At 32.7% G+C, this 14,911-nt stretch overlaps 1 protein-coding gene across 1 annotated transcript; it reads right to left on the bottom strand.

Moving 5' to 3' along the window:
- Window positions 1–7,473: 7,473 nt before the first annotated feature.
- Window positions 7,474–10,081, bottom strand: LOC133694035 (putative GPI-anchored protein pfl2). Its single transcript, XM_062115454.1, has 2 exons — window positions 9,658–10,081; window positions 7,474–9,424 (listed from the first exon to the last, which is right to left on the bottom strand). The coding sequence occupies exon 2, from the start codon at window positions 9,418–9,420 to the stop codon at window positions 7,876–7,878; it is 1,545 nt and encodes a 514-aa protein (XP_061971438.1). The 5' UTR covers window positions 9,421–9,424; window positions 9,658–10,081; the 3' UTR covers window positions 7,474–7,875.
- Window positions 10,082–14,911: the final 4,830 nt, after the last annotated feature.

The following is a 14,911-nucleotide window of genomic DNA, read 5'->3' as shown; positions in this document are numbered from 1 at the left end:
AATGTACTTTTAATCCTCCTAAGTTTAATCTGGTATGAAAGTTTATTTTTATTGCATTTTGGTTCGCGAGTTAATTAGAGAAAGAAGAGAGAGAGTCGATTAAAATCAGTGTTTAGGTTTTAAAGCACTCAATTAAGCATATTTTTCTATATAAAAAAATATGTCTAAATATCCACGTACAACACATTCTACTCTTTTTTTTTTTTTTTGAAGAGTGGACTTTGTTTCATTGGAGACGAAATGTTTTGTGTCAAAGAATTCTAACGAAAAAGCTCGGTTAAAAATCAAAATCATCTGAAAATAAATCGATGCAATTCCTTTTGAAATTAAAATTAATATTAACCCAATAATTACTATGGGGACATTTTTCAGGTTTGCCCTAGTATCTTTTTTTTTTAGTTTAATGTGGGTGTCCGGGCCAGCTTACGTGCACCTCAACTAATCCCACGAGTCCTGAAGTTAACGACCATGTAAGCCTCCAGTGGCCATTATATGAGCAAACACAGAGCTTGAACCTGAGACCACAGAGAGAGCAAACCTCTTGATCTCAAGCTTTTACCACTAGATCACCACCTAGATCGTTTGGTTTGTCCAAATACTTGTGTGGCCAGGCCCCGAGGGGATAGAGTGGGTCCCAGGAATGATGTGGCTTCCTAAGCTGACTCACACGCCATGCTACATTAATATTAATTAATATGGGCTATGGGAAATGGCATGATGAAGGAGGAGCAAACGTGATGGGGGAAAGGACGGGGTGGTTTTGAGAAGGGTCCACACAACCCTCTGTCTCCAACTGGTGCCACATTCTCAATGTGTTCTTGCTGTGGGCTTTTGCTGGCAGACAAATCTAATCCGAAGAGCACTCCAATATTTATTAAAAAGTTGACATGCCTCTGTGATTCTGTAGGAAAGTCATCACTGGTAAATGTTCTCTCTTCCAGCGATACTATCCTTCTCTTTTCTCCTCGAACTCTACCTTCATTACCCTACAAAAAACTTTATTGCCTTGGAAAAACTGTGATCATGTAAAGCTCAGCTGCAAACATACATGTTCTTGTTCGATTCCAAGCATCCAGCCGGCCTATGCCATTACATTATCTCCTCATCATAAGGCACCTACACGGGCCACTAGCAAATCTGAAGAGTTTCAAAGAAATGATTCCAAGATTTTCCACAAACTTGGCATACCCTTTTCATCGTAGTTAGCTTTATTATGTGGAATTCTGCAGAAAGCCATCAAAATCCCAATAAACCAGGCCCAGAAACTGTCATTCATCATTGCGAGAATTGTACATTGGTAGCATCAAGATCTGTTTCCGAATGATGTAAAACGTCTCTTTGTAACCTTAAACTCTTGTGGTTAAATCTAATCAAGGAGGTTAGTTGATTTGGAGGGAATAAAAAGGGACATCTTGCTTTGTGGAAACTATGCTTGCAGTGTTTTAACTTCATGGTAGTGGCAGACAATTGTGGATCCCACCAAGGCAGACAAGCAATGATGTTAAATAAGGACCACATTCGTGTGTTGTAATGCTATTTTGTTTTTATAAAAAGTGTTTTTTAATTAAAAATATATAAAAAATAATATTTTAATATTTTTTTAAATAAACAAAGTTTGAAAATAGTTTTTTGTTTTTTGTTTTTTTTTTAAACAACACACTATTGGGTACTGTTAAACCGAATTTTACTTCCGAAAGTCTTCCCGAAGGAAGTCGTAGCGATTAGATTTATCAATGGGGGAATATATATTTCTTGGCACCACATCATCAAATTTAACATGTAGTACAATTGGACGATTAATAAAATCAATATAAATTTAGATTGCCAGATAGTGCACAAGAGTATCTTCATATATAATTCTTTATTTCGCCATGGATGCTTGAAACCAATCCAAGAACATAAGCTCCAGCAGCATATGGAAAAGGAAATAAAGCAATGAAATTCAGCATGTTCATCCTTTTGAAAGAATTTAAATCCTCACGTCCTGTCTTAAGTAGTAGCGTACCCATTCTCGAACCAAAAGAAAAGAAAAGAAAAGAAATTTGATCTTTTAAAAGGTGTGCGAACCAGAGAAGGTAAGAAATTTGACTTGCGAGAGTTATTAGGGTTGCTCGCTGAAGGAAGAAAAAAACATCCGATCTCCAATAAGTTTTCTATGAATTTAATTCGTAACTTTTTATCATTAATTTAAATCACAGGAATATATTGCTACAGCCGACAGTAGAAATGTCGGTATTATCAAATGAAATAGATGATGTGATAAATGGGATGAATTCAAAAGGCAATGTGATGGCCTCGACACCTCATCAATTTTAAGTTCATTTTATAGAGCTTCGTTTGCGTACCTACTTGACTAATTTTAGTCCTAAACTAGGCATTGCTTACGCTACGATGTGTGAATCTATGAAATTTTTTTTATAAACAATAATATTTAGGTACCACAAGTATATTTAAAAAAAATAAAAAAATATCACATTTAATAAGTTTGTTTAATTTTAATTAGATAATAAAAAAATAAACAATAATAGCAAACAAACAATTTTTTTAAATGAAAAGGATGAAGCAATGCAATGGATGGGGAAAAAAATTTCATGGAGATACAAAATTGGATAATAAAAGGAATAAGCCACCCTTAGATAATCTAGATAATAAAAGGAAAGCCAACTTATAAAACTCATAGTTTAAATAATGAAATTGTAATAATCTAATAAAAATAAAACCCATAAGATTAGATGATGTAGACGAGGCTAATCAATTAATCATATAACAATTAAGTTAATATCGAATTATCAATTCGTTTTAGTTGGGAATAGGGACAAGCTAGCTTTCAGAAAAAGAAAAGAAAAACAGAGTTAAAACATTGGAAGCACATTAGCTTCATAAAAATCCTACCTAATTATACAAAAATGGGTTCTAATATGAAAATATAAAATCTTCATTCTGAAGATACATCGAAGAAGAGAAATACAAGGACCAGAAAAACACAATGAGACATCTTAGCCCTAGACTGTCTCACTTATTTCTAGTGTGTGTGGAGTTTCTTTTTTGTTAGTAAAGATGAATCTAAAATCAATTGTTTAAAGGGAAGTTTTTTTTAACATAAATATAGAGATAAGTATTTAAATTAATGTGTTACGGTGTATATCCTCTAAAGGTAAAAAATAATTAAAATTTGTTTTTAAGGATTGAACTAAAATTGTTTTGAGAAAATTAGAGAGCCAAACATGTCAATTACCTAAAGAGATAGAGAGTCAAGTTTCTATGTTTGAAGGACTTAACTGTTGGAATTAGTTTATAAAACATGTAAAGGGTTTTTAAAGCCAAATTATATGTGATCAGGTCTATTGCATGTAACCTAATTATTTACCTTCATTTTTATACACATTTCAAAAATTAGAAAACAAATCCAAAAAATATGTATTTTCACTAAGTTTACTTAATTTCAATCATTTCATTATTTTTACTTTATTTTTAAATCATGAAAAATCATAAAAAAATACAAATATAAAAAATAAATTTTGGGCCATAATTGAAGAAGAAATTGATAATAAAATGAAGCCTAATAAAATGATAATATTTTTATCTTTTATAGATGATTGGTGGATCTAGGAATTGAGATATAATAATAAATTCAATCTTTTTAGAATCTTCCCCTTGTTTACCTTTTTTTTTTATAAAAAATTTGATTTCTTTTTAATTTCTTGCTCTTTGTTTTCCTCTTCTATCCAAACAATGCATGGATCGACAATATCAATCACATCACCTTAATTTTTTCCTTCTAATTTCAATTTTATTCCCAAACATAATCTAAAACGACAATAAAAAGCTAGACCTTACCCCTAGATGATTAGGCATTTTGGTTGAATAGTCTACACACACACCCACACATAGAAGGCATGGACGTGACATGTGTTACATGTATAGATGCATAGCTAATGTGTTGATCAGGAGACCCATGCTACAAAGTTGAGGTGCACATAAGTCAAAAAGTAAGAAGGATTGGATCTGCGCACTGGGGCTAGTTCTAACCATAGCTGGTTTCTTCTCTTCTATTTTCTTTTTTAATATATAGTATTAGGATAGAAACTTGGCCTCAATTAAACATGAGACGTGGACTTTCGAATATGATACTATTATTCTTCAAATGTGAAAGTTTGAGGGAATGGCTTCAAGAGAGGATATGGAGGGAGCCAGCCATTCGACGAGGATGTCAAAAGTTGTACATCTTTTTGAGCTTGGCTAGAAAATGTAGGGCACTACCTTTTTAATATTTCTGTACAGAGAAAGAGGGTGAAAAAATGATGTCTTTGCCAGTTCTTGAAACTGCTCAGCCTTTGACATAAGCCTGTGGGCTGAGAGATGGTGAAGAGTGAGACCTGAGCAAGAGAGGAGCCATCATTGCTAAAGAGCAAAGGCTATAGTTATATTCACTGGCATGGACCACCCCATGATGCTAAAAGAAGGGTCACAAGTCACACCACCCTCCTCTCTCTCCGTCTATCAGCAAAATGCCTGCCTGTGGCTGGCCCTTTATAACTCCCAAAATCCCATGGCTAATCATTTGAAATTTATTTTCCTTGAGAAAGCATTGGATAAATAAAACATGGATGAATAGTGAGAAAGGAAGGGGACCCTTTATAAAAGTTTACAGCCAGAATCCTATATATTAGCCATTCATAATTCATATGTATCCCCTTTCAGCAAAAAGATTCACAAAATTTTGAAGCCGCACCACTCCCTAGCTACATAACCATATATATCCGGCCCTTTCTCATCATTCAAATTTTAAATACCAAAGATGGCAGTGGTAGATATTGTATAATTGAAGTGAAAAAGATCATGATCTATCAATCAATGGGATGAAAAAAAGATTATCTACTTTTTAGTTTTATATCTCCATTTCATGCAAAAGATATTGCCCACTTTTGATCATGATAACTGTTTCAGAGGAGTGCCTGCTTAACTAGCTATGTGAACCTTTTCTCTTATTTTGAGAAATTCTACTATTTGGCCCTGTGCTTCTTCTCGATTAAAAAAAAAATTTCGTTTCTCGGGAATGATCTGTTGTCAGGTATCATGCTCTGACAAAACCCTACATCTACATCTACACGGATTTTTTTTTTAAAAATAAGATTACAATTTGATCTGAATGCCGGACAAAATATTTATAATTTTTTTTATACGATAATAAGTGCCTTTAAATGGGAGGCCTAGCCTTTGCTTAAGCTTTCGCGTCCATTGCATGGGTGGCTCGAACCAAGAATGATGGTATTCGTTATGGAAGCAAAACCTGTGGATTTGGCATGACTGCATGCTTATGCATTGCATTTAATTGAAAGGGTGGTAAATATTTGGGGTTTTTTTCTTTTTTTTACAAGCTAGCATCTTCCCATGGTTGATTTGATGCCTGGGCTTCTTGTTTGAAATATTGCTAGCAAGTTTTTATGGATTTTGGCATTTAAAGAGAGTAAATAATTATCACTGGATTTCTAAATATATCTGGAGTAGTTTATCTGAGAAAACACAGAATATCTATTAGAATTCAGAACATATTTTGCATGAGAACGACTAATTATAGAGAATAAAAATCTTCTAGAGTCTTTAAGTTGCAGTCTGATTTAATCAGTGAAGAACTTGGTGGTAACAGGGTGTGTGCAAAAAGTTCAATATCGACAAACTTTATGAAGCCTTAAAAAAATATATTTTTGCTTCCCTTGAACAAGATGTTACTTTCAATCAAGTATCTAGAAAGCTGTAATACACCTAAAAAATACGTGTAATATTAGCAGCTAAATATTATTCTTGTCCACACATTCTTTGTCTGCGAATCTCACAAAATTTGGTTTTAGCTGATTATGCACCAATATTTTTCAATGTAAACTTTGTGATAATCAAATCATATGTTCCGATATCTAATTATAAATATTCCTCAAATGCAAACTAGATCACTTGGAAAGCGAGATTATGCAATTTCTAATGCCTGTCCATGGTTTCTTAAAGCTCTTTTTTTTCACATGAAGTTTTTTTTTTTAAAAAAATACCTCCTAGCATTTTATTAATGTATTCAATAACCAGCATGGAAATGGAGCTTTTGTCCAACAGGCACCGTCGGTCTCTACTTGGTGCTGCCTTTACACTGACAATGCATTACATATGCTGCTACAAGCATAATTTTCTTTTTAAATATATATTTTTTAGATGTAGATGATGTATTTAAGCTTTTTAAGAAATAATTTCAATATATGAAGAAAGTTGATCTGATTATATCTCTTCCACAGATTCAAAAGAAACATTATGTAATTCTATCAAAACTTCCAATTACCATACATACATGACTTCATTTGTTAGCAAACTGAAGTAGCATTAGGTAAACAGAAACACACAATAGTAATTGAAACAAAGTTTGTAAGATCAAAAACTTTTTGACTATTTTTTCTGTGGAAATCTGTAAGCTTTAAATAGAAAGGAGTTTCTCGTTCTTAAATTTGTGAAAAAATAATTAAAGCTACTTGTCAGTAATAAGTTTGTTGGAAAATTTAGCTACAAATCTCCCCGAATTTTTTTTTTATGTCCTATAAAGATCCCGTAAGTACGTAGATTTAAGATCTGCATATTCAATAGTTAAACTTTTCCATTATAATAAATTAATATAAATTTGGCATTACTCAACTAAAATACTTCATCTCACAAATATATACCTCCTATTATATATATTCAAAGAATATTAAATAGAATTATTTAATGAAAATTCTTGAGTAAAGTTTCATAAGAAATCATGCTATTACAGTGTCCATGTAAGAACTGATATTCGTGTAGTAGAAACGAAAGGAACAAGGAGAGGAGTTAAAGAAAGAAAAACACAGCACCACGAGAAGAGATTTGATTTATCTAACAAAAGATCGCGGCGGCTAAGGATTCCCCAAATCCCGCCACCAATCACTCCCTAGGCATCACACAAACTTATCAGGGAGATAAATGTTTTTTTTTAACAAAACGTTATTTAACAAGGGGATATATATTAGAATGATAAATCCCATAACTACGATCATGGATGGAACAAAACCAGACAAAATACCAAACTCATGTGTTAAGTCTTGTTTTTTTTCTTCTTGTTTTTTGGTTAAGGTGGCACTAATTAAACAACAAGGGTTTTTGTTCTTATTTTCCCATTCTTGATAACCAAAAACCACACAAGTGATGAAAATACGAGGAAATATGACACTTCCGATGGGTTCCGTGTTTCATCGTTCACATTGTTCATGCTATGCTCTCCTTGTAATGGTCAACTAGAAAAACCAACAAGCCATGTGAAGACCATACAAAAAATAGTCATCAAATTTAGCTAAGAAATTAGAGCATACTATGTAATGCAGGAGGGAAAATAGGTTTCAAATTCGGCTTCAAATAAAAAAAAAATCATATACACGCATTTTAATTCCCAGAGAAAAATTGTGAAGTTAATAGAAAAAACAATTAAACTAAAAGCATTTTACTATCAAGAAAGGAAAACTAAAAGGGCCATGATCGTTTGTATAGGGATGTACAAGGATCAGGAATTAATACATGGAAAAATGTTAAAAAAAAAAGAAAAAAAAGGGAGAGAGCTACTATTTACACAACTAGGAGAGATTAAAACGGAAATAAGATAAAATACAAAAAAAAAAAAGTGTCCTAATTAGGTTAACCAAAAGTCATTGTTAAGGTGGAGAGACAAAAAATATTCCTCTTTCATGCATCAACATAGATACTCACCGCCATTCTTGCTTTATTTTCTTCATCTTCATTCTCTCTCTCTCTCTTGCTCTCTCTCTGATTATGATCTCATTATCATAGAGTTCTTAATGGTGATTATCATATATTAAGATATTTATATTCCTAATCAGAAGAACAAATCCATGATTCCATCGTACCTTCACTTCTTGTGGCCACATTCTCTTGCCCCAGCTTATGGTCACCACAAAAATCTGATGATGAAGCCAAGAAGTTAACTTTCCCATTTGTAACACGCTGGGTTGAGTTATTGTAATCACCATTAATTGACCTTAAAAGACCTTGTTGTTGATGATGATGATGATGATGATGATGATCAACCTCATTTGAACCAGCCCCATCTCCCCAGTTTGTTAGACTGTTGCTGTGATCACTTCTTCTCACAAATGTTACATCTGCTGAGGGTGATGATGATGAAACTATGTTTTGAAGGCCTGAAAGGTTTGTGTTAACGTGGCCATGGTTCAACCCGAACTCTTCTAAAACAACCATTTTCAGATGTGAAACATTTAAAGGAATTTCTAAAGAACCTTGTTGTGGTTTTGTGGTGCCAAGAATATTGGGTGCATCTGGAAGCGGGTATTTGGGCGGGGCTTGAAGAAGTGGGTGGAAATTGAGAATTGGGTTTTGGACGTTGAGGTTGAGCATGTTATGTGGCTGTTTCAAAAGGCCTAAATCAGAAGGTAGTTGGTAGTTAATGGATGTTAAAGGGATATTATTTGAAGTGGTAGTGTTAGTACAAGTGCCATTGATGTTGGTTGTGGTAGTGGAAGCTATAGCATCAACCATAGAAGCAGAAAATGATGATGCAGCAGAACCTGAAGAGACAAATGGTGGTGGTGGAGGTGGTTGGAATTTTTTAGCAAAAGGTCCTAAGAGGTAGGGGGGTGGTGAAGGGTCCAAATGGTGAGAGACAGCTGATCTCAAAGTGGAGGCTGCAGTCCCAAATAGATCAAGTCTGCTCCTTGGGAAAGGTGAGGATGTGAAGGGTGGTGCAGGGATCCCTGTAAACTCCTGAACCATGGCTCTGAAATTGGTGGTGTCCGTGCTCAAGACAGTTGTTGGTGCACGCCTAGAAGCTCTTGATCTTTTCTTCGGGTTTCTAATCCCTGCAGTGTTGCTGACTTGATCATTTGTCCCTGAAACTGAAACTGAACCTGAACCTGGAACTCTTGTAGCACTTTCTTGTCCATGTGATGGTAGAGACTGAAAAGTGGTTCTATTTTGAGTTTGGTTGGTGAACTGCTGGGTTGGTAAGGAAGAGGAAATGAACCCACCAAGATCAGTGCAATTGGGGTCAGATCTTAAGTTCTGTGACCAGACCATATCAAGGTTGTGGAGTGAATTTGGGTTCGTAAGTGATTGTAGTGTTGATCTTGATGATGATGATGATGGCGCTAAAGGATCAAAATAGTTTGAAAAAGGGTCAAAAAACATAGTTGAAGATGAAGAAGAGTGGTGGGAATATTGGTGGTGGTGATGGTCTGGTTCTGGCGGGTGGTTATTAGGCATGGGACCCACATGGCTGAAAGGGTTGCTTTTGTTATTGTTGCTGTTCAAGAAAGCTGAGATTGACTCAGCGCGTGATGAATCATACTCTTCATCTCCACCACTTGAGGATTGCATACTTCCACTATTGCTAGAATCCATTTTTCTTCAAGAAAAAGAGAGAGAAACAAAAAGGGAAAGACGTAAAAGAAAACAGAGATAAATATGTATGCAGTGAGATTTTTGCTGATGTTACTTGTAACTCACACACAGAGGCTCATCTTAAGAAGGGGGAGAAAGAACCTCCAAAACAAAGCATGATGTAATATAAAGAAGAAAGAAAGAAAGAAAGAGATCTTCTGGGAGATAAAATCAAGGAGAGCTATATCAGAAAAGTACCCAAGTTGTCTTTAAAGCTCTGATCTGCAAAGAAGACAGCGTTCGGCTTGCTTTTACTCTGTCTTTCGAAAAAAGGGTATATTATTGTTGTAAAGAATGGAATAAACAGCCCACGGATCATGAAATTGATAGTTCCATTAGAGAAGAAAGAGATAGAGAGATAAAAAGATAAATGGAATTAAGTTCACTCTCTTTGGGTGTTTTCCGTTCCCTTCTGTGTTTAAGCCTAATACGAGGGGTACTGAAGTGAATTAGGGTTTTCTTTGAGAAGTAAAAGAGACAGAGAGAGGTGATTCTCTAGCATTTTCATCTCCCAAACAGAGCTGCTTCTGCTCGCGGTTTCTCTCAAAAGATCAGGGTGGGGTAGCCATGAGAGAGAGATGGAGGGAGGGAGGGAGGGAGGGACTAGGGAGGGAGGTGGTGATGGGAGAGGCAAGTGGTCAAAGTATGTGAGACTTGCAGTTTTGATTCACAGTGTGAGAAGAAGAAAAGGATATGGGGTCAAAGGAGAGCAGTTAAAGTATACTACTACAGTACTAATCTTGTAATTAACGTTACGGCATGGTAGTCTTCCAAGCTAATTTATAATATAATAAAAAAATATGTATTTTATGGATGTGTTTTCAAGTATTACAAACTTTTAATTAAAAAAATGTGAATATATTATTTATATATAATAAAATAAATTATAAAAATAAAAATATAAAAATAACTTCTAAAGAACTAGATCTACTTTTTTTGGTATTTTTAAAGGGCAAAACCATCTTCGTCATAAATTTTTTTTCAAAAAAACATAGCTATTGACACCAATATTGCTATTTTTAATAGTCTAAATATTGACCTTCGATCACTTTATTTTTCTTCAATATTTTTCATCGACTTTCTCTTCTCTTTCATAATTTTTAAGGACTAAAATAAAATAAAATTTTAAATCAAAATGTGAAATACTAAAATAACATGAACCAACAAATAAAGTAAAAACTATAGGGAAATTTAAGTTTTAAGTGCCGATAACAATATGGGGTGTGTTTTTTTTTTGTTAAATTTAATCATTCTTCTTTTAATTCTTATTTTTAACTAACAAAATTTCTGTTAAATTCACCACCAAAATATTCATTTATACTTTGTATATATGAGAAAATACAAACTAAAGTTAAAATCATATTAATATAATTACTTGAAATGATGAAATTGCAATTAATAAATTTTGATTATTAAAAAAGAAAAAAAATTATAATTAGTATATATATATGTGTGCAGAATAATGGGATGGGCAAGCAGCCAAATTAAGGAAAAAATGGTAGCCGAATGGCATGGATAGCAACCATCGATCACCAATCCACCACCATTACTTTCCAAAGAATGATAAAAAAATACAAATATAAAAATAACTTCTAACAATAAAAAATTAAGTGTACTGCAAATTGGAAATCTAACATTGTCTAGATTTTGTCTCATGTTTTTCAGGGAGGTTAGGTTTAATAATAGAGAAAGGAAGAATATATATATATATATTTGTTTTTTGGCACAACATAGGCTAGTTGATTAATTATAATCTGGGCCACAGCCAGCCTTTGACCAAATCCTGGGGAACCATGAAAAAAAATCCCATTATCAGTGGGTTAATTATAATTGAGGAACCTGGGAAATCTTTCACAGTTTTTTCTCTTCAGAAACGTGTAGATGCAAGAATCATTATCTTTGTCTATCTTTCCTTCTTCTTACACCCTTAATGTAACTTTTGGTTACTTTTTAATGATTAAGATTCTTACTACAGTGTGTTTGTAAGAAATAATTCAAATTAATTTTATATGTTTGGCAGAAAGAAGAAGAAACCATCCAATCTATGGATGGATGGATGGATCGGTTCAACAACACCCTAAGGTTGCTGCAACCATCAAAACTAAGAAGAAGCTGTGTATATGATCATGTTACCATCTGCTTTTCTTTTCGCGTCCTTCCAAATATTTACTATTATTATTATTATTAAATACTTGGAATTAAGGACGAAAAGAAAAGTATTATTATTGTTATTACTCAACTTGTTTTTTTTTAGAAGAAGCGTCTTTGTGTTTATGATTTATCTCTTGCTATTGGTCTGTTTTTTGCCCTACAAAAACCAAACCCTAATCCTGAAGACCCGAAATGTCACGGATTTCAAAAATACGTGAAACGTTAGCGACGCAGTATGCAATGCATTATTAATTCCCAGCTATATATATATATATATATATATATATATATATATATATATATATCTGCCACTTTCAAGGGGAATTCTTCTTACAGTTATTGACAGCTACAACTTACAACCTATCCCCAGATCCTGTGAAATAAATTACAGGGAGAGAAAAGAAAAAGAAAAAAGAAGCATTGGCGGAAGTCAAATCAGAATTATATTTTAGAGGGAGCAGATGACAAGTCAGATAAAAATAACAAAATAGTATCACTTCTGAATCTTTTTATTTTGCAGTTCTCTTTAGAAATAAATAGTAATAGTGATAAAACAAATATGAAAGAAAAAACTTTTTGATATAAACTCAAATGGCAGCCTAAAATAATTTGATGATTTTTAGCTGAAACAAAAGTTATAAGACTCGTGATTTAGCTTAGGGTGGTGGATTAATGAATTTTTTTTTAATTAAAATAATAACATTTTATATTTGTTTTTAATAAAAAAATTAAAAATTATTTTAACCCGAATTAACCTAAAATTTTATCATTAGATAGGGTTAACCCCAGGTTATAATTAACTATGGTTGAAACCTTCCAGGATTACAAAAGCTGTCTATTATGAACCTCTATTTTGGTTTTTTGTTCAAGAACAAAGAAAGTTGGTGCTATGAAGAAAAATGTAGCAAGTCTCAAAACTTTTTATATCTTTTTTTTTTAATTCGAAACATTTTTATGATTTAATTTATACATTTTTTTTGTTCAAAGGTTTTTAATAAATAAGTGATATAAAGTGAAAAAATAATAGAGAGTTGGATTTTCAATGGCAAGATGAGTGTATTGCTTCTATTTTCTCCTAAATCGAAAACGTAGGTAGATGCAGGTTTTTCATATACTTGCATTCATTCGGTATATTAATCATAGTTTTCAGATTCGATCTAATTCAAGGTTTGAATTCCAGATTTTGACTGAGATATTGGGTTATTCAGGTTAATTTTTTTTAAAATCAAAATGACGTTGTTTTTACAAAAAAAATAAAATTAACAGGTTACAACTGAGTTTTTGACCGGGTCACACTGGGTTTTTTTTTTCTTTAACTCCGCCCACTTCTAGTTCTAGATCTCGAATAAACCTACTGAGCCGGACCGGTTTCAAAACTATGATATTAATAACCGTCATCCAAATGAATAGGATGAAATGAAGTATATCTTCCATTCATAACGTGTACCTGACTTGACTAAGAATTCTTTTTTTTTTTTCTCTTTTAAATAATTTTAATTTTTTAAATTATATTTAAAATGTTAATACTAAATATAAGTTGTTGTTATCTATTTTTGGGTTCCTACATAAACAAAAACAAATCAGAAAAAAAAGGTAAAAAAAAGACAAAATACAAAAACTAATGGAAAAAAATAAAAAAAATATATGAGTGAGAAGAATATACTAGAAAACTTAGAAAATTAGCTAAGACTAGTTGATGAAGATCAAAATATATAAAATTAAAAAAATTAATAGTGTATTTTCCATTGATGAAAGTTCTATTGACAAAGAAAATTCATTTTAAAGAGAAAAATTCAAAATAAAATGTTTAATAACTTAATTCGAATTCTTCGAAGTTTAATTGAATTTATTAAGGGTTTAATTACAAGAAAAAATAATTTTTAAATTCAATTTAGATTTTAATTAAAAGAAATTAAAGTATTGTAAAAGAATTACATTAATAATTGTCTAGTTTATATCCGTATAAATTTATTTATTTTGATAAAAATCGATGTATTATTAAAGTTCCTGTTCCATTAAGTAAATGACAATGTGAAAAAAATGAAGAGTTTCAGAGAATATAAACCAAAATAAATCTAAAGAGAAATTAACAACAAGAAAACCAAAAGAAAAATAGTTTAAGGCATTAGTTACTCCAAAACATAATGTTTTTTGGGCCTCTAAATAAATCTGAACCTGTATAGAAGAATCTACTGTTGAAGTTTCACAACCATGAAACCAAACAATGAGGAATAAACTCACAAACATCATTCCAATCTGGTTCCTCCATAGTGAAGATCAACATGTTTCTAGGTAGCAACCCAGAAGATATGATCATAACATAAAAGAAGAAATGCATTCTTTTGAAATTTACTGGTTGCAAGATGTTTCCATTCCAATAATACGTGTTCATCTGTTGTAGAATGCACCAAGTCATTCCTAACCAGTCAATGAATCTACTTCACAATCTCCACAAGTAGTGACAGAGTAAGAAACAGTGCTAAATAGATTCAAAAGTAACTGCACACAGAGGGCAAAGTGCTTGTGCATCACTGATCATATCATGTCTCCTAACAAGAAAGCCTCTAATGCATAAGCTGTTATTAAGGAGAAGTCAAATAAACATATCAACTTTTGGGGGTGTCAGTCCTTTCCATAATAAAGTAGAAAATGAAGAAACTCCAGGATATTGAATCTGATCAATGTTGCGACGGGCTGACTTAACACTACAGTTACCATCCTTTTCATAAGCCTATTGTCGTGTATCAACTGAATCCGAAAGGGTCAAATTATGCTCCATAATCAACCTCAAAGATTGCATAGCATCAAATTCTACTGGACGCAAATTAAATCCTCCTCAAAGTTAAACTCAAATTCACAGTAGTACTATTTAGAACACATACATCTACAATAACAACATCTTGTTGAAGAGGAAGACTATATATATAATATATAATCTAGGAAATAAATTTTGCAAAGATTGTCCTTGTACCCAACAATCAGTCCAGAATCTAGTTCTCTTTCCATTCCCAACCTTAATACAACATCCCTTCTTAAAGGTCTCAGAAATTGGATCATTATTTATGACAACTGAAAATATGCCATTCGAGATTGGAGGCAGTGAAAAATAAAAAACATGAAGACCATTGTGAATTGTAGGCCTTTACCCGTGTAAGATAAATTGTTTTCATCTCCCGAATCCTCCTCACCAAGCCTCCAAGTCCACTTGAAAAATAGTGCCTCTGTATTGAGGTAATAACCCGAAGGATACCTTTGGAAGTAGCTAGGAAGATAGACATATAATAAAATTGTAACGAGATTA

Source organism: Populus nigra, chromosome 5 (assembly GCF_951802175.1).
Source record: "Populus nigra chromosome 5, ddPopNigr1.1, whole genome shotgun sequence".
NCBI lineage: Eukaryota > Viridiplantae > Streptophyta > Magnoliopsida > Malpighiales > Salicaceae > Populus > Populus nigra.
Note: the sequence above shows the minus strand (reverse complement) of the source record. Positions and strands in the feature narration are given on the sequence as shown.

Bases quoted from the DNA above. Each gene is read 5' to 3' on its own strand.
- LOC133694035 (XM_062115454.1), bottom strand. From the start codon at position 9,420: ATGGATTCTAGCAATAGTGGAAGTATGCAATCCTCAAGTGGTGGAGAT.